Source organism: Ascidia mentula, chromosome 8 (genome assembly GCF_947561715.1).
Source record: "Ascidia mentula chromosome 8, kaAscMent1.1, whole genome shotgun sequence".
In the NCBI taxonomy this organism is placed as follows: Eukaryota; Metazoa; Chordata; class Ascidiacea; order Phlebobranchia; family Ascidiidae; genus Ascidia; species Ascidia mentula.
The window spans coordinates 19,472,724-19,497,340 of NC_138573.1; the positions used below are offsets into that span (position 1 = coordinate 19,472,724).

Below are 24,617 nucleotides of genomic sequence, written 5' to 3' on the forward strand. Positions count from 1 at the left end.
GTTTAAAGTAGAGGGTAGGAATATATTGAACATCTCAAATTAACCCAAATAGAAATATTGAATGCAGCGAGGTTTGCAGCAAAATATATCGAAAACATTTTTTGTAGAAACTCCCGCTGTTTTCAATGTGACGCAGATTCCCAACTGTTGTGGAAATCAACGCAAAAATCACGACCATGTTTTTATTTTTATCTGTCGGGAATTAAAGACAAACATAAGTTGGATGGAGAAAATGTTTTTGTTTTTGTCATTTCCAAAACAATGAAAAGGCAAAACTTGAAATTGTGTGTGATGGCCAACCATTACACTTTGGTGTCATATTATTGTGCTGGCATTTGTTCCTCAATTCGCGGGGCTTTTGTTACGTCATAACTAGATACCAACGTCACAGTAGCGGGTCGAAGTCTGCGAGTTTTAATGAAATCTTTATTCGTGAAACACATGATCTCACTTCTACATAATGCTGATGAATAATTTATCGAATATAAAAGGTTTGATCGACAGGTTGATCTGCTCGAATTACGTCGGAAGCGAGTTCAATTGTTTGAATTAAAACTTAAGCTGCGATCGCAAAAGTCGAACTGATGAAATTTAATTAAATCCAAACTAGTCAAATTAACTTCGGTTTTCTTCCGGTGGAACCTTGGGGTTGGAAAAAAACGTGATTTGAATCTGTTTGAAACATGGATGTTAGCTGGGGGAGAATGGCAGGTGTGCTTGGTCTGTTACTGCGGAAGGATTGTTTGAAATAAATAATTTTATTTTTCGCATAAAAAAATTCCATGGAATTTCAATTCTCATTAAAAGTCACGGTTGACAAAACAGGGATGACAGAAAAAATTAGGTTGTCATCAGGATTGTTTGTCAATTCGACATTCGGAGTTGTAAAATGAAAAGAAAATGCCTTCCCTAAGATTGAAGATTAATCAGTGGGGACGACGAATTAAATAAGGTCGGTGATAAAACGGAAAAAGGGAAATTTAATTTTGGTTTTAATCAAATTACTTAAAGCTCGTCTTAACATTGGTTTCTGTTAATTTTTCTCATTATTTTCCTGCGTGTATTTTGGCTCAAATAAGTTGGAAGGCGGAACATTTTGTGCAAATTGTGTTTCCAAACTCTTCCCAGCCAAAACACACACAGGAAAATGATTTTTTTTACATAAAGTTTTACGACGCGAGAAAAGACGCAGAATGTTGTTTGCGTATTTTCAGGAATATTAAAAAAGTAGAAACAACAGACCATTGTTACGCTTTTTGGCTTAACCAATCAGCATTGAGGATAATGTTTTTAATATTGATGAGACGAGATTGTGTTTATTGATCGCGATTTTGAATTCTTTCATGTTGTCATTTGCATTTTTACGGGGAATTATTTTTTTCTCTGGAGAATTTACATTTTCGTCGTTACTCAAAGATTATCCTTGCGCAAATGCTAATGGGCAACTTATTTATTTATGATAATGCCCTTCTTTCAGTTTTGTCATTCCTGCTTATAACGCGGTAGTTTCACATGTGCTGTCAGACAGTGGAGGAGGTTGGACAACAGACGACTTGAAATTGTAATTCGGTTGGAAGAAGTTTTACCGGTTTTATAAAAGAAGATTTAATTTGCGTCAACATATTGAAAATATTCGGTATAAGAACCGCCGCTGTTTAATACAGGGCTTTTTAAACGCGCGAACATGATTACGTCACATTTCGCGGAGTTCCGCTTTGCAGGGTTTTTACACTGAAAGTCAAGCAATGTGAGGCAGAAAGCGGAATTTATGAAGAGTGATAAAAAATTGTAAAAAAAACAGTATTTGTGACGTCACAATACCATGTCGATTCGCATGCCGCGCGCTTTCATGTTATTTTTGCAACTTTAAAGATTCCAAAGAGAAGAAAAATTAAGAAAATGTTGATTTTCACCGTTGTTATGATTTCTTTGTCACTTACTTGGGGCGCCCCCTACAACGAGAAACCCAATGCAGAACTTCGTTACGTCATAAAGAGAATACTCGGCAAAGAACTTTCAACAGAAGAAATAGGGGGATTCCCTGCTATGTCAGTGGGTCAACCGGGGGACGGCCCCTACAGAATGGGGGCCGGGTTATCCAAGCGGAACGAAATCCCGCAATCCCCAAAGTCATGTGAAAATTCCGAATGGTTCGTGTTGGTGAACGATATGCCAGCTTGTGGTAAGTTGTGGTTAATTATGCCAGCTTGTGGTAGATTGTGGTTAATTATGCCAGCTTGTGGTAGATTGTGGTTAATTATGCCAGCTTGTGGTACGTTGTGGGTATTATGCCAGCTTGTGGTAAGTTGTGGTTAATTATGCCAGCTTGTGGTAAGTTGTGGGTATTATGTTAGTTTGTGGTAAGTTGTGGTTAATTAGCTTGTGGTAAATTGTGGTTAATCATGGCAGCTTGTGGTAAGTTGTGGTTGCTAATTTTTTTGCAGAATAATAAAATTAAATTTTCCTGCAGTCGATCCTTTATGGCACATTGGATACGACCCGACTTTTTGTACGAAGATGAAAAACGGCTGGGTTTATTGCGGATGTGACGAAGGTAAAACCCCCGGAATGTCGGAAGGAATTGACACGTGTATCGACACGGGTGAGTGAACACAGTTGTAACTTTGTAAAAAAAAATAATTTTGTTTGAATGTGATCAGATCAAGCGAAGCGTGACGGGCGGTGCAGTTTGGCTCCGTGCCCGGCGGATTTCAATTGTGAGGAAACAATCAGAGGTGCTCGGTTCGACTGCGTGAAGGGCGATGTGGTTGTTCCTTCTTATGTAAGTTTAATTGTTAGTATTTATTACGTCATAAATTACAGTTGATGTTTATCTGTGTTATGGAACTTTGAAAACAATGCACAATCTGTCTTCCTCCAAAAACGTTTGTTGGAAATTATTAAACAAGTTTCCGATGCTAGAAGTTAAATTGTGGAGTAAATGATCTGATTTAACATGAATCTTATCTTTTCTCCAGTATGACGACGAGTAAAATGGATTGTTGCGGGATTCTTCATCCAACATGTTTTGAATCGTTGTGACATTTCACTTGTAGCAGACTTGAATAAATTGTTAAGTGTGTATTACGTAAAATAAAGCAGCCATGCATGACAAGCACGTGATGACAATATGTTGCAATGTACATAGGTTCATGAACTTCGAATTAATTATCAACTTGGTTTGAGGTTATCTCGTGTCATATCAGCAAATATGTTGACCATTAGTAACCTCTTAAAACTTTAGTAACCCGGGCGAAACACACAACAATAGAAGAGTCTCACAGTTGTTTACAGTGGTGGCGATGGAAAAACAATGAAATAACACGAAGGGCAGTGAAAATAAAAACACGAAATAATTCCACAACATTTGTAGTCAAAATTTCATATCTCAAGTTTGAAAATTTTGCTTCGGTTCGAACAAAAGTATGTCACGTGATTGTTATGAGAAAGTTTGGAATGAAAAAGCACAGATGATGAAATGTTGTGAGAACACCAGCATATCAGGGCAGTTGCAATAATTGTTAAAGATGAAAATTATTTAACTGGTTTTGGAAACATTTCAAACGTCGACAGAATCCAACGATTCCAACATTTCCTGCAATGGAATTTCGCTCTGCGATACCAGTGGCGTTTCAACATTGGGAATTATCTTAACTTCCCGCGGGACTTCCAGAGGCAAATATTGGCAAGATTTTGAAGCGAGCCTGGGGCAAGTTTCAAACGCTAAACCACCATCACACAACCCCTCCGAACCTGTCAATACCGGACTCGAATATCGCTTCATCACTGTGACGTCATAAACCTCTTTGTCATTCGCGTCTCTGGAAGTTTTGAATGACGTTGTGTTGTAGCGATTTTGCTTCCACTGAGATGGTTTTGGCGCCAAATTCGAGTGTGACGTCATAATGTTGCTTTGTACCGACAAACGCTGTTGTTGATGACGCGATTGTGTGGTGACGTAACGTGGGACAGAGTTATCTGAACACGTGGTTGGGGCATCTAAAAGTTTTAAGGTAGAAGTTTTTAAATTTGCCACCAAACCTTAAACAATTTCCCACCAGTCTTTCGTGACGTCACGAAGTAGGAAGTGGTGACTGCAGCGCTGCTGTTGCTAAGCAACAAGGACTTTCTTCTCCGTTGCGCCTTCAAGTGGTTGTGCTCCATGCGACTCAACTCCCACGTGACCTTAACTCTCCGCCACATCTTGCCACACTCTTCCTGTACCTGATTGGTGGAATCGGTCACGTGGTATAAAATGTCATTCAATGAAATAAAACCAATTTAAATTTAAGGGAATATTTTGTTTTTAATTAAACACAATTAGTTTTGGTTTTGTTTCCATCTATTTGTGTGTGTATTACTGGAACGGATAGAATGGGGAGGTATGAGGTAATAATACATATTGTGACGTAATCTCTCACCTCTTTGGTGCAGAAACAGTAAAGAAATGCGATGAGAAATCCCTGAACAAAACGAAACTGAGGTGAAAATAATTTGTTGGTAAACACTGGTACCTGGATAGCTGTGAAGCTAAGATCATAAGCTTTCAGAACAAACAAAACATTCGGATTCCCGATGTTTGTAAGTTCTAGAATAGCGGAAATGACGTATTGTACACCGAGAAGAGGAACCAAAGCCAGGGTCGATTTGGTGAGTCTGAAAAAATAAATTAAAACTATGTGTGAGGAAATTATGCAGCGTAGATTTGGGTTCTGGCAATGGAGTAACTTTTATGTTTAGTCAGTTTCTTTTTAAGTCGTTCGGATAAATTTGTATTTCATTGTTTTCATCGAAATATCGAAAACATTTGGCTTAAACCAAACTTGTTTCGGCTTAAACCAAACTTGTTTCGGCTTAAACCAAACTTGTTTCGGCTTAAACCAAACTTGTTTCGGCTTAAACCAAACTTGTTCCGGATTAAACCAAACTTGTTTCGGCTTGTTTTGGCGCAGAATCCGTTAGTTTGGCGAAGAGCGATTCTGAAAATTGATTTAAAATGTGTCCAAACACCCAAATACGAATCGGCTACGACAATGTCCAAAAAGATTTGTAACGAGCTCACTAGCGCCCACCTCCACTTGTAATCATCGTTTCTTTCCATCACTTGGTGGCGCTGGTTATCTTTTAGTTTCGAAACAACTTGGCCGACCACCATCATGAATATGACAAAGTTTATCTGTGACGTCATACAAGAAACATTTATTTAAATCAACATTTTCTTTTATCAATTGAAAGTGAAAGAGACCAAAAAAGTAAAACTTCTCAAGCGTGACCAACATACGTGCCTGGAGACTTAATTTATGAAATATTGCAGTATAATTTTGTGGCATTGGCGAACACATATGACCCATAATAATTGTCTCGAGTCGCAATTTGTGGAGCTCTAAGGTAAACAAACCAACTTGATTTTTACGTCACATATCATCAGCCACGATTTTGCATTGTTGCAGTATTCACGTATATTCGCATGAATTTGAAATATTATTCATGTAACCTAGAGTAGACATTTCGAACACTAACTGCGTTCATAATCAGTACTTTATACTCTTGGTGTTCAAAACATCTGCTCTAGGCAACATGAATAGAATATTAGCTTTTGATTTATTATTTTAAGTAATCAACTCCAAATCTTTTGCACCCAAGTATGAATATTTGTAATATTTGTAATAAGTCAAATATTCACCATCAGAGAAATTTGGATGGGGGTGTTTATTATCCACCAGTGGGCGTCCTTGCTCGTGTCGAACCAACACCTGAATAAAAAATAGTCAAGGGCCCGGCCCACATGCCAAGAAGAAAACGTGATCGGGATTCTTGGCCAGAATATCCTGGGTTCAAACCCCGGTGTGAACAAAAATAAATAAAATCAATGTTGTCGAGTTAGCCAACGATGGCCGGGTTTAAAATCCAGGTGTTGTCAAATAATCCATAAAATCTCTTTTAACAAAATCAGCTCGGGTCAACATTTGCCCGTATATGGAAGCGCTTGTCCAGTGGGAACAAATGTTTGATTTGTTGCAGAATTCAGGTAAAAAGGTCTTGGAATAATACGATTATTTGTTGACCGTGAAAGTCACAGGGGTTTCCCCAATCATGTCACCCACTCTGGTTTACGTTTCACGACATTCATGCACCATTCAACATACGAACAATAAATTTAAAACAAAACAACGTTTGAAAGAGTTTTACTGACTTTTCTGCTTGGTTTAAGCGTTTGAGAATCACGGCCGCCAGTACTGTTACCCACGGAACTCCTGACAAACAAACAAACAAACATTATTTACGTCATCAAAGGCGTTGTGATGTAATATAACATAGTGCGATCGATATAAACGAATGGCTGTGATTATTTGCTGCGTTATCAATAATAGATGGGACGACAGTTCGGTGAGTTTAAAGTAGTCAGCACATTTCCACAATATTGTTCGAGGTTACGAAGCATTACCCAGAGAAGAAAAACTTTGAATGTTGCAAAACTGAGCTGGTGAGAAAGTTTAAATTTCCCGCCATATTTAACTTCCCGCCAAATATGTTTTCATTTCCCTTTGCAGGAGTTTTCCCTTTGGGTACTTACCCCATCCTAGTATAAGAAAACCTCTCATAAACTTTTTTTGTGAGAATGAAACGGCTCTAAGCAGCAGGCGAAGGTAGAGTCCCTCCACCAGGAGCCAGAAGTAATTTGCTGTCACCAAATAATTGAGGGCGACGAAATAAATTCGACACCAAACCTGCAACAAAAGAGATTCGGAATAAAACAAATCAGTTATTGTGACGTCACAATACATTTGATAACACTGAAACAAGAGCCCGGTGGTCACGTGAGTCACATTGTGACATAAGTAAAATGCTTAGTGGGCAATAACAGGATGACCTCTGATCGATAAACACTAAATTTAAAACCAAAAGGTTCTGGCAAGCACTTGGCCGACGAATCGATTTTTTCCACTTCAAATTCTTTAAACTGGTTTTAGGAACCGCTGTTCGACCAAATGATTGTTACGTAACAATCCTTACGTAAGTTTCTTCTCCTTTGAGATTTGAACAATAATAACCCCTGAGAGAGTCGACCGTTTCAAGGTCATCAGTATAATGCCTCCCCATAATAAGTGAAACCATTTCAACCGTTGCCATCTCAACTTCCTCATGTGCCTCGTCATTCTCTGTTATGTCATAGACACATAACACGTCATCAATGAAAAAATAAAACACATCACTGACGTAATAATAAAGTTATCTTAGAAGTTATTTGTTAAGTTATTACACAATATTACTGTGACGTAATAAGGTCATTGTTACGTCGAAAAGCGAAGTGGTGAATAATCCAAATGAGACCCCTCAACATAAATGACGTCATCAAGTTCATGTGAATGAAAATACGAGTACAATGAAGACGCCTGTATGAGAACAAAAGGATGCCAAAATTCTTGTTTCTATGCTACCACATGTTAGGGGATTCACCTAAGTAAAGACAGGAGAACTAACGCCATCAACAGGGAAAAGATGGAAAGGGCGTGGACCGCTGTCATGACCTTCATGAAGGTCGAATATTTCGCGTCAGATAACTGAAAACAATTAGTGATTACCAGACCGTGAAACACGAAATTAGAGGCAAAGGTTTTATCACAAATATTTTGTAAACGTCACTCATTAAAAGTGGGGAAACCAGTCGCACGAGTTGCGATACCGGTGGTTCCCCCCTGCCCGGACAAACCTCCAACTCGATACCCGGGTCTTCTGTCCGATCCAAAAACTCGAGTACTTCGGCAACCGAGTAGGTGCTACCCGATGTGTCCTGAGTACCGTACTCGTAGATAGTCGAGTTACCCGAATCCTGACCGAACTCGTTCTCGAATGAGGATCCGAAACAGGAGTGAGTGAATAGTCGTGGGTTCCAGTCGAGTAGAGACGAGTTACAATGCAAAGCCAACTTACCCATTCTCAACCCGTTCACATCTGTGGCATCTGGACACATAAATAATTGCACAGTTACATCATGCGCATGACGTCATGATTTTGAAACTAGCGACGCACAAGCACATTTCATTTTCGTCTCATTTTCACGAAGTTTTTTTTTACAACCGAAATATTTTTGAAGTTTTTCTTCAAACTTGCGACACCAGGCGGAAGACCACCCAGGAGTGGGCAGTCATGCGTGACCACTCAATCAAACCGAATACTTGGGGTCGTGATTTTAACTGTGAGCACTGGATTAGTTGCTGGGGGGTCGCGGGAAGCTAGGAAGCAGGTGAGTTTTCCGTTACAACTAAAACTATCGACTGTTTTTTGAAACTAGTGGTGACGTCATAAACATGACGTCCTACGTACTTTCGTCAGAAGACGGTGAGCAGGAGTTCCAGACTGTTGCGTTCACAGGAGCTGAGGGCCAACATGTTGCGGCAAACCAAATCCTGTCACATTTCTCGTCTCCTAAAACAAAAGGTCACATGAGGTCAATGTTGTACTCCGCAGTGGGAAACTTGGTGGAGGACACGAACAACATATTTCAATGCTTCCCAAATCGTTTCAAATATTTTTCTAATTACGAAACGGAAGCAAAATTATTCTTCCACTATTTAAATAAAATGGAAATAAAATCGATAAAAATTAATTCTACAAATAATAAATCGATTATTCATGGAATTCTGTTTGAACAAACGTTTTGCATGCGTAACAATGATACATTCATATATTGCGGCAATCCTTCCAGAATGAAATGTTTGAATCTTAAATTTCTGGCTTTGCGCGGTCGAAGTTAAAAACCCCAGGGTCTGGGATTAAAATAGGGTTTAAACTAATTGGTGGGGAGTAAAACATGGTGAAGGAAGAGCATCAAAATATGTAAAACGCCGTTGGAAAGTTAATGGAGCGGAACGTACTAAAATTAATGACGCGGAAAGACTTTGCGGTGAAAGAACTTGTGTTTGTCAAGGTATTATTTCGATCTGGTCGTTTTTCTGTTAAATTTGAATTTCACAATTTGTTGTTGGGGAATCGAAATAATTCACGCCATTTTGTCTGGAGAAAAACCTTTAGAAAGCCGAGGATTTTAAAACGTCTCCAACTATTGGTTTCCTGTCAATAACATTATGATGTAAAACTTGGATAACCCCAAAGAGCGCAGGCAATTTGCGACACGACTGAATGTAATTCTGACCAACCTGTCCGCGCCATCCGCGCCATCTGCGTTACCTTTGTTTCCGTGGCAACGGCTTGAGTGTGGCAGGTGGCGGGAAATAAGTTGGACGCAATTGGCTCGTGTTCGGTGCTTATTAAGCCACATATGTGCCCACAAATATAGCCTTCCACGGCGTTCAAATATAGAAAGGGGATCTCGGTCACTGATCGTTACCTCGGAAATTATGGAGCTCCCAGATTACCGGGAAGTCTAATATATTCCTCCACGCATTTTGTTACGTTTCAAACCCAACCTTTCTGATCCTAGCGATTTAATAATGGCGAGGATTCTGCAGGGCAACAAGGCGTTAAACTTGCTGGGAATCATGCAAGTATGCGCGTTGCCAGGCAACATACACCCACAGTCATGACATAAATGAACGTCTTTGTTCGCCTATCGACTTACCTGGGGGAGTTGTTTCGTTCTGACGTAGGCAATCTATTGCGTCATCAAGCACACCACACAGATGATGACGCATTTTCTCTGGGTTATACTGCAAACAAGTTTCATGTGAGAAATGAAAAATTAATCCAATTAGGGAAAAATCTGGTGACTGAATTTGCGAAATAATACACGTAATAATGCCGTTCATGTCGTAACAATGAGTGGGGAGAAGCTGAATTTATCGAGGGTCGGGAATTCATCAACTTGAAATTGCGATTTAATAACAGCCTCCGACTCAACCCAACATCAGTCATTCTAGAATCGATTTATTGGCAGTGAATTGTAGGCTGTCATGAAATCGACTGATCAACCAACATATGGCAGTTTGTATCCACGAATATAACCTCAAGCACGCACGCTAATCGTTATCCCACTTCAAGTAAATTAATGTTACGCAAAAACTAAACCACATCATAGCAGATATACGTCATCGTCACTTACGTCAGAACGAACTTTGTGAAGAATGTCGTACATTTTGCAGAATTTCACGCAAGCTGTGGAATCAGAAATATTTTTGTTAGAATTTGAAGAAATGGACAAAACCCCACATGTTTAACACTGGAATGCCAAACAAGCGGGGAGATATTATTTGCTTTACTGGTTGTTACGTTCAAGATTCTTCGTAAGCGAACGCGTTTATCAGAAATCGGGTAAAATATTTTCCAAAACAATTTACAAAGTTTAACTTTTGTTATTTCTTCGGTTTGAAATAATTTTTTTGCAGCAAAACCTTTAAAAGGGGGTTGGAACGTTCACGGTTCGTTTGGAAGAACCCCAAGTGACAACATCCGAACTAATGAATTATTCAACATCTACCGGTCTTTAGGTTTAGTGTGAAAGGTGAAAGTGGTAGCGGGTAAAAGTGTTTCTTTCGGAATTTCTCTTTATAAGTCATCACATTTACTTCATTAATCATCAAATAAATATTAGGTTTCCGCCCCGGATTTACAACATGGCTGTTGTGTGTTCAGAAATTTCCGCATAACTTATTTGCCCGTTGTTTTGATGTCAGCAACCAAAAACCTTGAGAACTTGAAAATATTCGGAGGCCCCTCGGAAAATTATTTGCAAAAACTATTAAACATGCTCAGAAGAAAAACACTTGTTTGTGATCAATTTCCATGGTAACATAATAATGCATTGTGCGATACAGCAGTTTCCATAGCAACGATTAACGTCGCGCGGGAGTCGCCTGACGTTCCAGATCATTTTGTTTATTTGTGAAGTCACTTACAAGTGATCGCGTCCTCAAGGAAGATGCGGGTTCACGATAATTCTGACAGGTTTTGTGCAAAATCATTAACAATATTTCACTTCTGGCAGATAAGCAACTCACTCACCTTCAAAATGGGCCAAGGACAAATATTTCTTTAAAAATTTTAACCGGGACAACTTCTGAAACATAAGGAAATCGTTTGAGGAGAATTGTTTCGAAAGTGCAAAGATTTCAAAATAAACAGATTCGAAGTTAAGTGGCTGCCATTGTCAGATAACAGGACCTTCTGCGTACGACCAGTGGAACTATCTCGTTGAAGGAAAGATCAGACCACACTTAAACGTAACGAACCAACAAGCGACGAAGTTTCATGCAGTTGTTGTTCAAATACTTTATATTTAGTTTGGTTTAGACAACAATCAAACAATTTGCAACCAAACAAATTTGTGAGCTGCGTACAAATCGCCACTGTTCCGAGCTATGACTTCAGCTTGTTGTGACCAAACAAAGGAAGGTTTATAATTAGACGGAACCTGCGCATGGAAGCGACGAGTGACCTTGACACCTTGCAAATGTGATAAAAGAAACAACAGATATTTGTAGATTGTTGATCTTTGTTCGTCTGCAACATGAAACTTACCCAACACCAAACCCCAAAACACAGCGGGGCATCAGCTGTTTCACTCCCAACAATTCCTTACCTCTCGCTGTTATTAAGTTGTAAAACTTTGCGAATGTGGGGAATTTTATTCATAAACTGTACATTTTGTCTGCGGACCGGAAGGTTTTTCTGGGCGGTTTGGATGTCGATGTCAAGTAAGAACTTGAAAACAATTTCTCTCCTACAAACTCTCAAAATATTGATTAACTTTTGGCTCACATATTATATACACGATGATGATTTCACCACTGTTACGTAACATCAACGTCATAACTGCCAGTTCTCTTTACACCAACAACTTTTAAAGCTCCTATCCCAACCAACAAAAACTATCGATTCATTCACAACATTCAACCAAGCGTATTAAGGGTATTGTTAAGTCACAACGTGGTATAGTTGCCAACAATAAAGGCAGAAGGTACAATTGTTTTGACAGTGGCCTTGCAACTAGAGCCGATCGCGCGCACAGCGATTATGTCGAACGGAAGAAGGTTCGTGCGCTGTCGGTATCGCAACCTGGCCGAGATACAAGATTGCGAAACAGTCCACGTTCGTTTCTACAAAATCCTGCTTGCGATTAATTCCAATATATCGTAGAATTGCTAACCTGCCACAAAATAATGTGCAACTATTACGACATCGGTTATAGTTGCAACTCGAACCTCGCGGCCCTCCCCCCTCCACAGCTTGTTTCCATTGCGACGAAACCGATTACTTGTGCAGCTGTCACGCATCGGTGAACAAGGTCCTTTAAGGTTGTGGCCACGTGACAAACTATTCGGAGAATTAGAACCAACCGACTGGAGGGGGAAGGGGGGTCGCTTCTTGGAAACAAGCGAGCTATTTATGGCGGACAAAGAAACAGAAAGTTGTCAGTCAAGTTTGCACGACAGTTGGCGGAGTTGGAACGACAACCAGGGCGGTCGCTATAAAGAATAAAACAATGTTTCAATCGATTTCAGCAAAAGATATTGCCTGTCAAATATGTACAAGCACTTGTGGTAGAAGCCATATAGTCCCCCGTATACCATAAGCTGTTATCAACATTCCAATCGCACATTATTGTATTATCTCCTATCAAATTGCGACTTCTCCTAAGTCTTTGGGCCAAGGCTTGACGTTCATTACATCTACTTGACAATTGACCCAACCTCGTCGAATTCAAATAAACGCAATCATATTGTGGGTAATATCCCCACGGAGGTTGACCAGTAAGACCTGGAGGTCGAATCCCATGAGACGCATGTATATATGTCACCCACTTCACGCTCACACTGACCCAAACCTATATGTGAAGAAACTTCATCGAAGCGTTGTGAAATGCAATGTGTCAATTGGTGAGAAGTTATGCAGTTGGTCGGATTGGAAGAGGTTGAGTCACATTCCAATCACATGCTATAGTCCAGCCCTACATTAACACAGGCGGCGAGTATCTTTAGGTGTGATTTAGGCTGTTTGTTAGACACGGAATGTTAAGCTTGTTGCTTACAACCGAACCAAACCTGATTCCGCTCGACAAACTTGCATCAAACAAATGATCAGAAATCTCAAAGTTAATAATAAAAAAAAAAACTCCTCCATTTCACGCTTTAAGAATGAAAGACTTGAAGAAATAAAAATCAGTCCATGACACTCAACAACCACATTAATGCAAACCTTAGTTGCGGTTAAACCACGTTGGAAACCACAGTTTGTTCAGAGCGCATCTGCAACTTAGTACTTGGTTAATTATTAAACAAACAATTATGTTAACGACCCAAAAAGCTAATAGTTTAAATTTCAAACAAATACTTCAGGTAATATTTACGTCTTCCGCTTGTCAACAACCAACCCATCCATAAATCCTCACCCAATTAAGACAACCTGACTTACGGCTCCAAAACTGTTACAGTGAAACTGACAAACCCACACAGCGATGGGTTCTGTTATGTTTGCTCTGATTTACGATGCCTATTAACAAACATTAGGCTGGGCGGGGTTAGTGATTGTTTGTTCGCCGCTTCTAATTTTATGCCCTCTCCCAACTTGTGAGGAGACGTAACGACATCGTAACGATGCTCGTCTTGTTCGACCTTCATTCGATTGTGAATCTTTGCCACAAGTGAATCTTCCACTTTTGTGGTTGGCAGATGAAAAGGCCAACCTGAAAATGGACTCTCCCTCTGCAGAATCGCCTGAATGTTTGCTATGAAATTTGGCTGTGACCGAACCGCCCTCAATTACCTCAAAATATCCTCGAAAACTTGAAACGTGGAATTTATTCCTTTTCAGCAACAACCTAAGTAACCGAACTTATCCTCTGCAGGTCATGTGATAAGCTGTGTAAGGTGTTAAAAGCAAACAGTCACTCACTTCGTGCCATACAAACCTCCCAAGTAAACATTGTGCCACGACTCACCAACACTTCCAACTCAACTTTACGAATGGCAATTTATTGTTACTTGTGTCAACCGTTATGCGATGCCTTCTTCCTTCACTTCCACCCTCACTCGGTTTCGGTGGAATTCAACAAATCTCCATTCCAACACATTTTAACACAAAGCCACAACTTAAACGAGTCCATCTCACTTCGGTTTTGCGTTTGACTTGTGACGTCACGCACACGCTTAATTAAACGCATTGTTTGCCATAAACATCAAAATTAGCATTGCCCACTATGACTTGAAACGAAACGTCTAATGGCTCGGCCTGCATTCACGTGTGTGGTCACAATGTTACTGCTGCCACTACACATATTTTACTCATGTTAAAGTTTTCGTTCGAGGTGCTTTCGCGGGAAAGGCTTTTTCATCTATTAAAGTCGGTGCGCCACCTAAGGACAGATAGTTGTGGAAAAATGCACAAACCAATAATTTTTAAATAAAGTTTTTTTTTTTTAAATTCAACTAAATTGGGAAATCAGCATTTGTCAGCGGGAACGCACAGAGCAAGATTTAAAAACTCCCAACAGCGCTGAGTCATCAGGACATCACGTGACGACCGGGAAACTTTCTTATGTGGAAAAAGTGAGTAACAGCGACACTACGTGGATAACAAAACTAAACAACTTGTTCCGCTAAGTGGCGGTAACTTCAATGTTTGGATATTTTTTCGCCCCCTTGTATTGGGATGAAGCCATGTGGAAACGATGACATCGCGGTTTCTTCGTAACGCCGGAACTGGATGAAAAAATGGATGAGGGGAGTAAATTGTGGATAAGCGCTTTGCATACCTTTCTTTCGTTCTAGAAGGATCCGAATCGCTCTTTTCCTCTTCGGGTATTTCCTCGTCCTCGTCGTCACGATTGATCGGTGGCAAGCGAAGTGTGTCGGAACGCTGGTAACCGGCCCTTCGTTTAATTTCACACGGGTTGGTGTGACACGCGGCAAGGGGATACCCCAGAGTCGAAACTTTTTTTTGCAGACTTTTTGAATTTTCGTGTTTTGGAAAATTTTTCGACTTCCTCGGGATTCGCACGGGTTTGCGACCTATGACGTCACGCATCATCTGGGTGAAATTAAATCAATTTTAAATCAGAAGAAAACAATTGTTTGTGTGATAATGGGGGCTTTTTATTCACCTTCTTCTTATAATTCTTCCACCTCAGGTTGGTCATCCATTTCTCAAACGCGTCTTCCTCGGTCAACAACCGCGTGGTGGCGGTATGGAGCATTTCACGGACCGTGATTGTTTTTCTTGCGTCACTTCCGGAACTTACCACTGGTGGAAATGACGTAGTAAGTTAAAACCGGTCTAATATTTCGCATCCATCCAGTTGATTGCATGGATGTTGTTTATCAACTCACAAATTCGTTCCAGGGCGATTATTGAATGTCTCGTGATGAGGAGACACTCAACTTTGCTGGTTGAGATTATGTAAGTAGACGAAAGATTTTCACCGATACCGAAATAATCCCCATGATCAAGGTAACCTGCCACATTTCAAATAAACAAAATTATATTGGATATTTAAGGTTGGGAGCAACATTGAAACCGACCGATAACCAGAAGCCTTTTACTCAATTGTTTGCTTTTGCTCTGAACCGACCTGAGAGCGCCCCCCGACGGTGGTAGGGATAGCATCGTCTGCCCTTTACCCAGATGTGAAGTTGTTTCAAGAATCGTAATTTTCTGCAAAAATCATCCCCTCATAATTGGATTCCGCTTCAGAAAGACAGCTTACCCTAACGATTTTACAAGATCCCGATATCAGGAAATGAAAATATTCCGGAGTGTCAACTGTATCTCCAACGATTATCTTGTCCGCTAAAAACTCTACGATCTTGCAGTTCAGGTTGATGTGGCGCAGATCAAAATCACTCCAATTCCTGATAACATTGCTTCTTGGTTTTAGCAAGCAGGAAAACGTTTAAGATTTTTTTGTCGTAAAATTATTTCTCACGTGAAAAATGGTAGGGATTTAAGAATGTTGAGTCGGTCGCGCCATTCCTGTTCATAACTACGCCTCAAAACCATGTCGAAATCCGGTTTGTCGACCCGAAGGAATTGGGATGTTCCTGCGTCCACAAATTGTAAAAGAAATAAGAAAGAAGGTGGTGTCAACGCTGGCCCAAGTTCGTGCCCTCCCTACCCGAAAGCTTATGTAATATTAGAAAACGTGCACAACCCGTGAAGCCTTTCGTCATTCTCAGGTTATTCCCCACCTTTGCAGACGATGGTCGCAGTACGCTTGCAATCCTGGATGAGCGCAAGCTCACCAAACGACGATCCGGCCGGGACTTCCCCCACCACGTGACTCTTCTTCTCACCGCTTCTTGTATCTGTCTGACTCACCTGTGACGTCATACACAGAGCTGTTACGTCATACGCGGGGAGATTAGAAATCATTTTTAGCTTTATGTTAGTGTTCAAACCTGTACAACAACACTCCCAGAGACAATGAAATACATGGAAAACCCGAAGTGACCTTCTTGTATAATCACCCGACCATCTTCGAACGTTTCAAAGTGCATCACTCGGGCTAACTCCTTACGGACCATCGTGGAATATTTTACGAAACACTGGAAAGAAAGAAGAACTTGGAGTGTAAACGTAACTCTGTTGAACAATCTGCGATTATATCTGAGTTGCAGACAAACACCCACGCACTTCTCGATGACGTCACTCACAACGGAAACTCAAACATTCGTAAGACTATGGAACAATATCAAATAGCGGAATATTTACCTTCATCTGATTGACGACAGAAAATATGAGTTCGAGTTCATCCTCTGTCCGTTCCCAAGCATTCTTCATTAGGATGAAACGAGCTCTCTTCGACAATCCAGCATTCCCAGAACTTCCAGCTTTGAATGCATTCACGTTGAAGTGGAGAGTATCCTGATCTTCATACCTGGGAAAGTTGTTCCGTGAGAATTCATCACAACCCGGAAGTTTAAACGCGGAAGAATATTTGTGATATTCGAAACTTTCCTCCGTTTCCCAACAACCCACAACTTGAAGGTTACCATGTTTTGTTTAAATCATCAGCATTGTGATCTTCTTTAACCAAGGGGATTTGCCACCTCCTGGCACGTATTATTGATCGCACGACATTCTTGAAGCTTGTACGTTGGTTGTTTAGCCTCAAGAAAGGGTTCCCACTCTACCAGAATATTAAGGTTGAGAAGAAACATAAGTTTACGGACGAGAACATTTTTACTCGTGGGATTTCCTCTTCCCCATCTGAAGAATCTTGGTCACTTACGTCATCTCTGCCGGTAGATGGCGCCGGAGTGTCCCCTTAAACATATTAAAACTGTAAACCTGACTCAAGCGCCCGATCCATGTAACTAGTAGAAAACCTGATTGAGATTCGTGGCCAGGATATCCTGGGTTCAAACCCCGGTGTGGTCAAAAAAGAAAACCTTCACCTGAGCGGGCAATTGCCAACAACAGGTCAACGTATGGCGTGGTTTGGGATCAATGTGACGAATAACGTGGGTTCGAATCCCGACTTAGCCACATAATTACAATAAACAACGTTTTCCACTGACAAAGATTGTAGTTACGACCGAAACGTTTGTTAATTAATTTCAGAGCAATTGTATAGGGTTTAGTGTTTGCTACAAAGTTTGCTAAACTGTAAAGCAATTTTCTGGCTTAAAAATAAACTTTTTCACATCAAAGCACAGCGGGTAGATCTTAAGATTTAATAGTTTAAAAACAAACAAGCACCTTGATGGCCGCAAACACTTCTTCGTGTTACTTGGCATTCGTCATAATTGCGACCTGTTACGCCACAAACATCTGGCAGTATGAAGTCACAATGACCTAACTTTGCCATTTGTCTTGGGTCCTCATTGATTATAAGATACCTGTCTTCACTTTCTAATATTTTATTCTTCATGTTGGCACTAATACTCACTACCAGTCGACTGTAGCGTCACAGAGGGTTGTATTAAGCCAAAATGTCCACATTGTGACGTTAGCAAGGTCGTAAAGAAGGGAATTTACAATATGCAAACAACTCTCTAGGGGCCTTTATTTAAACTGAGCGCACTTGGTAGAAACAAGATACCTCCATTACACTTTCTGTATTTACCTGGCGGTTAAACCTTGATGCTTAATTGTGGAATTTTTATTAATTGCTTGAAACTTTATATATTCCTGACAACAGATGTGTCAGTCCCACAAAATGAACAACTGATCAAGATGTTGTTTTCAACCTTGTTCCAAACCAACCAATTTATTAGTTGCTGTCAACTATTTAATGACAAAAAATTTCAGTTGAAATTAAACAGTTTGTGTTCATGAATAGCTGCTTCGTCAACACTGCTGTCACTCCAACTAGATATGGGCGAATAGAAAGATGCCACGTCACTACTTTTGCCCCGCCTTACCCTAGTGCTTGGTTGGGGCAGAATCACATCGGAGGTTTTCCTGTAAATTATTTGTTTTAGTGGGAAATATTTGAATCGCATGTAACAACCATACACATAACATATGTTATACCGGGGCATTGGGAAGTTGTTTTATGTTTACCTTTTCCTGGTCGTTTTCTTTTTTCGTTTTGGGGGAGGGTTACTTTCCAGCAGGGAAGTTGATTCATTTGTACCCTCCACTTCCTCTTTAGGGATTTCCCCTGGCGCTTCTGTTGTTTTCTGCTTTTTTCGTTTGCGATTTTTTTTCGTTTGAATTCTTCTTCTGCGCAGAAACCTGCGCAGTTAAACAGGTTTTTTAAAACCGAAATTCTTGAGTAATTTAGGTTTAATATGCGACGAAAATGAGAAGATTTTATTAAAATATGCACATTCATAGTTCCAACACTTACCACCCCAGAAAACTACACAGACAAGTGAAAAAAAGAATAATTGAAGCAACCAATCCAAGTACAACAATAATTATGGTTGTTTTTGACACGCCGTATAACTCGGCCATGGATGAGACGAAGTTATCCAGACCACCAGGATCCACTATATCTAATCAGGATAACAACATTCTAATATCTCAACATTACCTTGACTCATACGCAAACCTTTGTTAAGCATCGAAACCAAGTGGTTTACGATTAGCCAATGGGAAAAGCCAACAGATGCAACGCATGAGTAGACACCGGACAGCGTTCGACTGCCACCTAGTGTTTGAGGAAACTGGAGTCGACTCCGGATAAAAGTTTTGGTGAACTCCATCCGTATTCGAAACAGGGGGTTCCCCTTTAACTACACATGTGTAAAAGTAAGGTAAGAACATTGTAACGTAACAAAGCCAACTCATGATAAACAACAATTTGAAATTCCAGTTCATTTAAGTTTGAGGCAAATATATTGAACATAAAGTTTTTATCGTGGGATGACAATTTTCCCGCCCAAAAATTGAAGAGAATCCCACATCACAACGCGCCACCTAGCGACTAACCAGCTCGCCATTTTTATACCACGTGACATTGGGAGCTTCTGTGACGTCAGGGGAGATTGGAACGAGACAGAAAATTTCACGAACGTTCTCGATTTGTGACGTAACATTGCTGTCGGTCAATTGTGACGAACTTTCTTCTTCAGGTTTGAAATACCAGGATTTTACGGTAACTGTGGGGAAAAAATGTTTGTTTGGAAAATTTCAACAACATTTTGCCACCTTGGTTTGAGATGAAATGTGATGACAACATTCCGTCTGTGTTTATATCAATAACCTCCCCAATATTTAAATATTCGACACCATTTTGTTTCAGACTGAACACGTAACCATGGTAACCGGCTGCGTGTCGCGCAGTGGCGCCACCATGTGACGATTCGTTTTTATCGAAAAGATTCTGCGTAAAATGAAACAAAAACTTCACGCATGACTGACACGATATCAATTAGGGGATTTACCTTTTCCGCCCCACCAACGAATAATTTGAACCCCGGTTTATTTTCATCGTCAACCCCGTCAACTTTACCCTCCGTCAAGTTCCCTGAATTAAGCTTGATCCTCACAGACCCGTCCCTGTTAAAAAATATCGTCACCTGTAAACAATGTTAGTAACCCATGACAACACACCGCAAGTTCGTATAAATAACGGCCAATGCACAAGATTCCGTAATCACCAACGTTCATCATCGTTTCAAACGAACGAAGTTTTTCCAGTTAAAATGGAACTTACCAGAGAAGCTGGAGAAAAACCTTGTTCCAGTGACGTAATCTTAGCGCGTCGTCACTAGCCAATGACGTCACCATACCACCACGAGACGAAACAAACCTGAGTTTCTTTCCGTCTTCGACGATTAGTTTGTAATGAGTTGCTAGGTTTCGGTTGCCTGGAAACGAGTTGTTAAGGCGGGGAATCACCGAGGCTGACGGAATTTTACCTCGACAGAATAAAATAATTCCATCTCCCCAATGCGGTTTGAAGGTCATTTCAAGTGTCGCAAGGTTGTTTCTCGTGACGTCACCAGCCTTCATGACGTCAGGTTCGACGTAAACTTCATCAGAATCGATCCACCAACGCATGGAAAACGGAATGATCAATCTGGTACAGAAGGTGTCACACTAAACTGTATGTAGGTTGACAACCAATAGTTTCTGCTTTATTTCCAAACTAGAAACGGGTAATGGAGACAGAAGAACGTCAAGTAGAATGTTATTCGTATTTTAATTAATTCTGCAACTATTTGGTACCAAAATTTACGATCGCTCTACAAACATTTCATGTGTTTCACAAAATAAAAAATGTTTGACCTTCGGTTTCCGTCAAAATACGGCAAGTTAACTTCCTCGTGACCTTGACCCTCATTGGCTGATATCTGTTCCACTCCATTGCTTGCAATGGGGTCAATTAACGTGGCGAAATGTGATTGGCTGCTTTTTTCCAAATTAAAATCTTTAAAGTTGACTCTCAGTTTGGAAATATAGCCTGGAAGGTTGAACAATGCATGTTAACTATTTGCATCGAATCCCCAAACAATTTTTATGAGAACAAAATTAACAGAATAGCAAACATGAAAAAAAAAATAAAAAATATTTTCACCTCTGAAGCCGATATTGTTGTTCCCAACTTTCCCTAAACCGATACTTCCACGTGGGCTTAGAAGAATAGCTCGCGTTACAGGGGATTCCCTTAACCCCCATAACTTATCCCACCAACTTCCGTTCGAGGAGGGGGTAGAGTTTGTAGGGGAATTCCCCCACAAACCGCTTGACCCTCTGTAGGTGGCTTCAATGTTTCGACCGTCGTTAATACGCACGATTATGACGTCACTCACGATTGTGATGTAAGCCGTGTTCCAACCTCCAGCCTTCAATGTAAGTTTTTTTAACTTTTGTTTACAAATTCAGTGAAACTTACGTTAGTTTCGCCTGCTTCCATAGAAATCAAATCAGACCCGTTAAGCCTCGACGTCACCACCACGTGACCGCTGTCAACCAGTTGCAATCGCACAAATTCGCGTCCTTTCAGGCGTTCCGCTTTGCTGCGCACTCCCGACTCGATAACGACACCTGGTGGCGGTCTGGTGGTTGCGATGACGTGTTGGGGAATCCCCGAGAAAGTGAGGATTGTTCCAGTGGTTGATGTTGGTTTGAATTTGATGAAGATCGAGAGGAAGGAAGATGAGGATTGGATGTTGAAGAGGAGGGAGCTGTGTTCGGTAAAGTGGACAAACCCGGAATCCAGATGACCTTCATGCGGAGATTAATAGGTTAAAGTTGTTGGATATAAACACGTCCTACCGATCAGCACCCGAACGTCACTCTCACCCTGACATGGCTGCCCTTGACAGGATAAATACATGGACGACTGACCGACGCACTTTGCACCGAATCCGCGTGGTGGCGGGTTTGAGCAGTCTCTTTTGCGCATGCGCACTCCGCTGCCACAAGTGGTAACCAGACAAGTAGACCACTCGTTCCACTGGTTCCAGCTCCCAACAACTAACACCAAGTAAGAGGGATGATCGTTATATGTTGAATCTATTCATGGCCCACACGAGCAACTCAGTGGGTCCAAACCTGGGTTTCTTAATTCAAAACTTTAAGTTAAATTTACACGATACGATTTCACGATTTTATTAAAGTGTTTCGTGATCACACAGAGGTTTGGGCTGGGGACGAACAAAGCAGACAAGATGTTTGGTTAGAAGTCGTGTTCATAGAAGTTTAACATTTTCTGCCAACACAGACAACACTGGGTTTCGACTCGTTACAATGTTTCACATCTTAAAACAAATCAACCTTTTGATGAAAAGCTCCTGAATGACAAGCTGAGTGTTTGGTGTCACGCTACAACATGCTTATGATTTAGACGCAACGAGTATTGAAACCACTACACAGACTCCAACATACAATTGTGGGATCAGACGGATCAAGTTCTACTTCACGTATTACGAGGATTGTTCGGCGTTGGTGGTCTCTCTTGCACGAAAACACAGGACGGTGGAAATACTCAACATTATAGAAGTTGACGCCATTGGTTGAATAATAAACAAGTTTAATCTGGAGTGGCCACAATTATGTTGTAAAACACCCTGTTCCAAACGTAACTTACTTTTCGTCTTTCCGCAGAAACTAAAAGTATTCAACACAACATAAAAATACACAATATCAACCGTTAGGTGTCTCACCTGGGCATGGAGGTACGTGGGTGCATCCCCTAACCTGTTCCGATTTACCCACGCAAAACATTGGGGAGTTGTAAGGTTCGCAGACACGTGACCTCATCACGTGACCAGAACGTCCGCATGTGACGTCACAATCGGTCCACGCTCCCCATTGCCCCCAAGTGTCCGGTCTTGCAAGGGGTTGAGCTGTGGAGGAAACATCAAAAATAAATAAAAATGTCCGCCTTAAGTTTCCTGGTTGTCACTTAACCCCCTTCCGAGGTTGGAATGAAACTCATGAAAACTTAGGGGGCCGAATCACGTTACCTTGAACTTGATTTATTCATATTTGTTCCGTCTGACGACTACACTAGAACGTCTGACGACTACACAATTACCTTTCACCGACACTTGAACGAACGCGAAGACTTAAATGTAGATTTTTAGCCACAGGAATTTTGAGCGAGAAACTCACGAACACACGTGACGTCGACATTCCTCGTACAATTCCTGACTTCGGTGAAATCCCCCGGACATCCGGGACCCCAATACATCGCCTTATCACATTCCCGCCATCTGACCTGCTCACCGGCGCCGCAAGTGGCCGAACACACTTCCCAGCCTTCCCACTTGCTCCACGTTCCTTCATCTGCGCAACAAACACTTGTGTGACGTCACAATCGTGTGGCAGGTGTAAGAGGGTAATTATACCTTCACAATGCACTCCGTGCTTGACGCAGTTCAACAAGTTCCAGTAAAACGTCTGAAATAAGAGATTCCAGTTATTTGTTCCAATGTTTGTTTGACTTCCAATAGAAACACACAAATCTAGCCCGCAAACCCAAAGATAATGTCCACTATGGAAACGTAATGAATTTTTGACACAAAGCAGTGTTTGGAACGAGCTGACATCCACGAAGCTAGAACCTTTCCTGTGTTGTTGTCCCATCCCTACCAGCTAGCCCATGAAACAAGCTATGTATTGTGAGTTGGCAATATGTTTTAAACCCCAACAGTGATGTTGCCTACTGCACGTGTTCCCTGTTGTGCCTACAAACATCACGCATCACTTCACACAATGCTCCACCACATCACGCTTCACCTGTTTTCACGCCGAATCTGCCTGTGTTGGTTGAACACGACGTCATGTTTTAGGAAAAAGCTAAGAAATTTTGGTCAATAGGGTTTGAAATGGGCGCTAGACTCGATAACCTTGATGGTTTTAACGGTGCCCTTGCTGTTTTATTGTGTTGTCATTTTGTCAAGTTAAAGAACGTCCGGAAACCATATCATGTTACCACGAGTACACAACTGACCCCCGAAGACGATTTCAACCGATAAGAACTTAGGGGTGAAAGAACCCTCCCACACCCATGCCAATCACACCCAATTATGTGCGTTGCCCTGACAACCGACACGCGTGGTTGAAGTTTTAGCAACTACGCCGCTTAACGAGGCTCAACTGTACCGAGGTCACGGCCCAAGATCGCAGTGAACAATGCGAAGTTACTCAGTTTCACAACAGTGCAGTCACTTACAGTTAAGGGTTATTCGAGGTCATACCACCATGCTTCACGGTAAGCGTTAAGTTCCATGTTTTGATGCGCAAGGTAGAAAGGGATTTTTTTTGTTGAATTTTAAATTGTTTTAAACTTGAAATCATGCCATGTTGTTGCAAGTTGGCGGTTGGGGTTGTTTGTCTTCGGTAATCTATCCCAAATCCCATTAAATGCACAGAGTGAATATGTGTGATTAGTTGAACCTGTTTCACAGCAAACACATTCGTACCGACTCACCAAGATCCTCTAGCAATCGGCGAACATCACTAAACTCACAACGATTGACGAAACAAGTCCGTTCCAACTCTGAAGGAGATGCAAGATGGAACCGCATGAGGGCGACATCTGCTAGGTGACCTCCACGATGACCTTCAAGAACGGCATCGGAAACTGCAAAACAATGTGCTTTCAAACATCTTCAACACGTGACAGGAACCGACCAACCGCAGGCCTACGTGTGAACTCCGATGCAAGTTAACCCAAAGCTTACCCTTTAAACCCCAAATGATCACTTGTTATTTTGTCCGAAAGTCTCGCTTTGTACATGTGTGGTGTGAGGTTTACCCAA

General features: G+C 41.1%; 4 protein-coding genes across 6 annotated transcripts; 1 reads left to right on the top strand and 3 right to left on the bottom strand.

Moving 5' to 3' along the window:
* Positions 1–1,875: 1,875 nt before the first annotated feature.
* LOC145910910 (uncharacterized) lies at positions 1,876–3,105 on the top strand. Its single transcript, XM_082998129.1, has 4 exons — positions 1,876–2,182; positions 2,471–2,602; positions 2,661–2,782; positions 2,979–3,105. The coding sequence occupies exons 1-4, from the start codon at positions 1,900–1,902 to the stop codon at positions 2,991–2,993; spliced, it is 552 nt and encodes a 183-aa protein (XP_082854255.1). The 5' UTR covers positions 1,876–1,899; the 3' UTR covers positions 2,994–3,105.
* Positions 3,067–13,865, bottom strand: LOC145910909 (vasoactive intestinal polypeptide receptor 1-like). Of its 3 annotated transcripts, none has more exons than XM_082998128.1 (17): positions 13,720–13,865; positions 10,960–11,014; positions 10,061–10,113; positions 9,581–9,668; positions 8,326–8,427; positions 7,712–7,962; positions 7,459–7,562; positions 7,297–7,394; positions 7,015–7,160; positions 6,575–6,728; positions 6,194–6,254; positions 5,684–5,753; positions 5,073–5,176; positions 4,515–4,656; positions 4,422–4,463; positions 4,059–4,224; positions 3,067–3,999 (listed from the first exon to the last, which is right to left on the bottom strand). In XM_082998128.1, the coding sequence occupies exons 3-17, from the start codon at positions 10,091–10,093 to the stop codon at positions 3,560–3,562; spliced, it is 2,001 nt and encodes a 666-aa protein (XP_082854254.1). In that variant the 5' UTR covers positions 10,094–10,113; positions 10,960–11,014; positions 13,720–13,865; the 3' UTR covers positions 3,067–3,559. The 3 variants fall into 3 exon arrangements, with proteins under 3 accessions (XP_082854254.1, XP_082854253.1, XP_082854252.1); XM_082998127.1 differs by lacking the exon at positions 13,720–13,865 and adding an exon at positions 11,537–11,946; XM_082998126.1 differs by lacking the exon at positions 13,720–13,865 and having other exon boundaries at positions 10,960–11,946.
* Positions 13,866–14,551: 686 nt separating this feature from the next.
* LOC145912194 (uncharacterized) lies at positions 14,552–17,763 on the bottom strand. Its single transcript, XM_082999602.1, has 13 exons — positions 17,653–17,763; positions 17,138–17,217; positions 16,944–17,080; positions 16,663–16,828; positions 16,350–16,496; positions 16,140–16,269; positions 15,878–15,992; positions 15,659–15,803; positions 15,474–15,606; positions 15,282–15,407; positions 15,056–15,195; positions 14,708–14,982; positions 14,552–14,654 (listed from the first exon to the last, which is right to left on the bottom strand). The coding sequence occupies exons 1-13, from the start codon at positions 17,759–17,761 to the stop codon at positions 14,552–14,554; spliced, it is 1,806 nt and encodes a 601-aa protein (XP_082855728.1). The 5' UTR covers positions 17,762–17,763.
* Positions 17,764–18,200: 437 nt separating this feature from the next.
* LOC145912196 (uncharacterized) lies at positions 18,201–23,431 on the bottom strand. Its single transcript, XM_082999603.1, has 16 exons — positions 23,202–23,431; positions 22,966–23,139; positions 22,515–22,697; positions 21,652–21,825; positions 21,242–21,573; positions 20,924–21,191; positions 20,635–20,809; positions 20,265–20,425; positions 20,060–20,213; positions 19,788–19,902; positions 19,552–19,726; positions 19,333–19,502; positions 18,953–19,136; positions 18,749–18,896; positions 18,460–18,633; positions 18,201–18,357 (listed from the first exon to the last, which is right to left on the bottom strand). The coding sequence occupies exons 2-16, from the start codon at positions 23,042–23,044 to the stop codon at positions 18,201–18,203; spliced, it is 2,649 nt and encodes an 882-aa protein (XP_082855729.1). The 5' UTR covers positions 23,045–23,139; positions 23,202–23,431.
* Positions 23,432–24,617: the final 1,186 nt, after the last annotated feature.

Excerpts from the sequence above, each read along its gene's own strand:
- LOC145910909 (XM_082998126.1), bottom strand. The coding sequence starts at position 11,023 with ATGTTTCAGAAGTTGTCCCGGTTAAAATTTTTAAAGAAATATTTGTCC. Across the intron at positions 9,669-10,060 it reads TTCACAAAGTTCGTTCTGAC|TATAACCCAGAGAAAATGCG; the intron begins GTAAGTGACGAT and ends ACTTGTTTGCAG. Across the intron at positions 7,963-8,325 it reads CTCACCGTCTTCTGACGAAA|ATGCCACAGATGTGAACGGG; the intron begins GTACGTAGGACG and ends TTATGTGTCCAG.
- LOC145912196 (XM_082999603.1), bottom strand. The coding sequence starts at position 23,044 with ATGTATTGGGGTCCCGGATGTCCGGGGGATTTCACCGAAGTCAGGAAT. Across the intron at positions 20,426-20,634 it reads TATTTTGACGGAAACCGAAG|ATTGATCATTCCGTTTTCCA; the intron begins GTCAAACATTTT and ends CTTCTGTACCAG. Across the intron at positions 19,727-19,787 it reads TCGTTGGTGGGGCGGAAAAG|AATCTTTTCGATAAAAACGA; the intron begins GTAAATCCCCTA and ends CATTTTACGCAG.
- LOC145912194 (XM_082999602.1), bottom strand. The coding sequence starts at position 17,761 with ATGGCAAAGTTAGGTCATTGTGACTTCATACTGCCAGATGTTTGTGGC. Across the intron at positions 17,218-17,652 it reads AAGTGTTTGCGGCCATCAAG|GGGACACTCCGGCGCCATCT; the intron begins GTGCTTGTTTGT and ends AATATGTTTAAG. Across the intron at positions 15,607-15,658 it reads GATCTTGTAAAATCGTTAGG|AAAATTACGATTCTTGAAAC; the intron begins GTAAGCTGTCTT and ends TGATTTTTGCAG.
- LOC145910910 (XM_082998129.1), top strand. The coding sequence starts at position 1,900 with ATGTTGATTTTCACCGTTGTTATGATTTCTTTGTCACTTACTTGGGGC. Across the intron at positions 2,183-2,470 it reads GAACGATATGCCAGCTTGTG|TCGATCCTTTATGGCACATT; the intron begins GTAAGTTGTGGT and ends ATTTTCCTGCAG. Across the intron at positions 2,603-2,660 it reads TGACACGTGTATCGACACGG|ATCAAGCGAAGCGTGACGGG; the intron begins GTGAGTGAACAC and ends GAATGTGATCAG.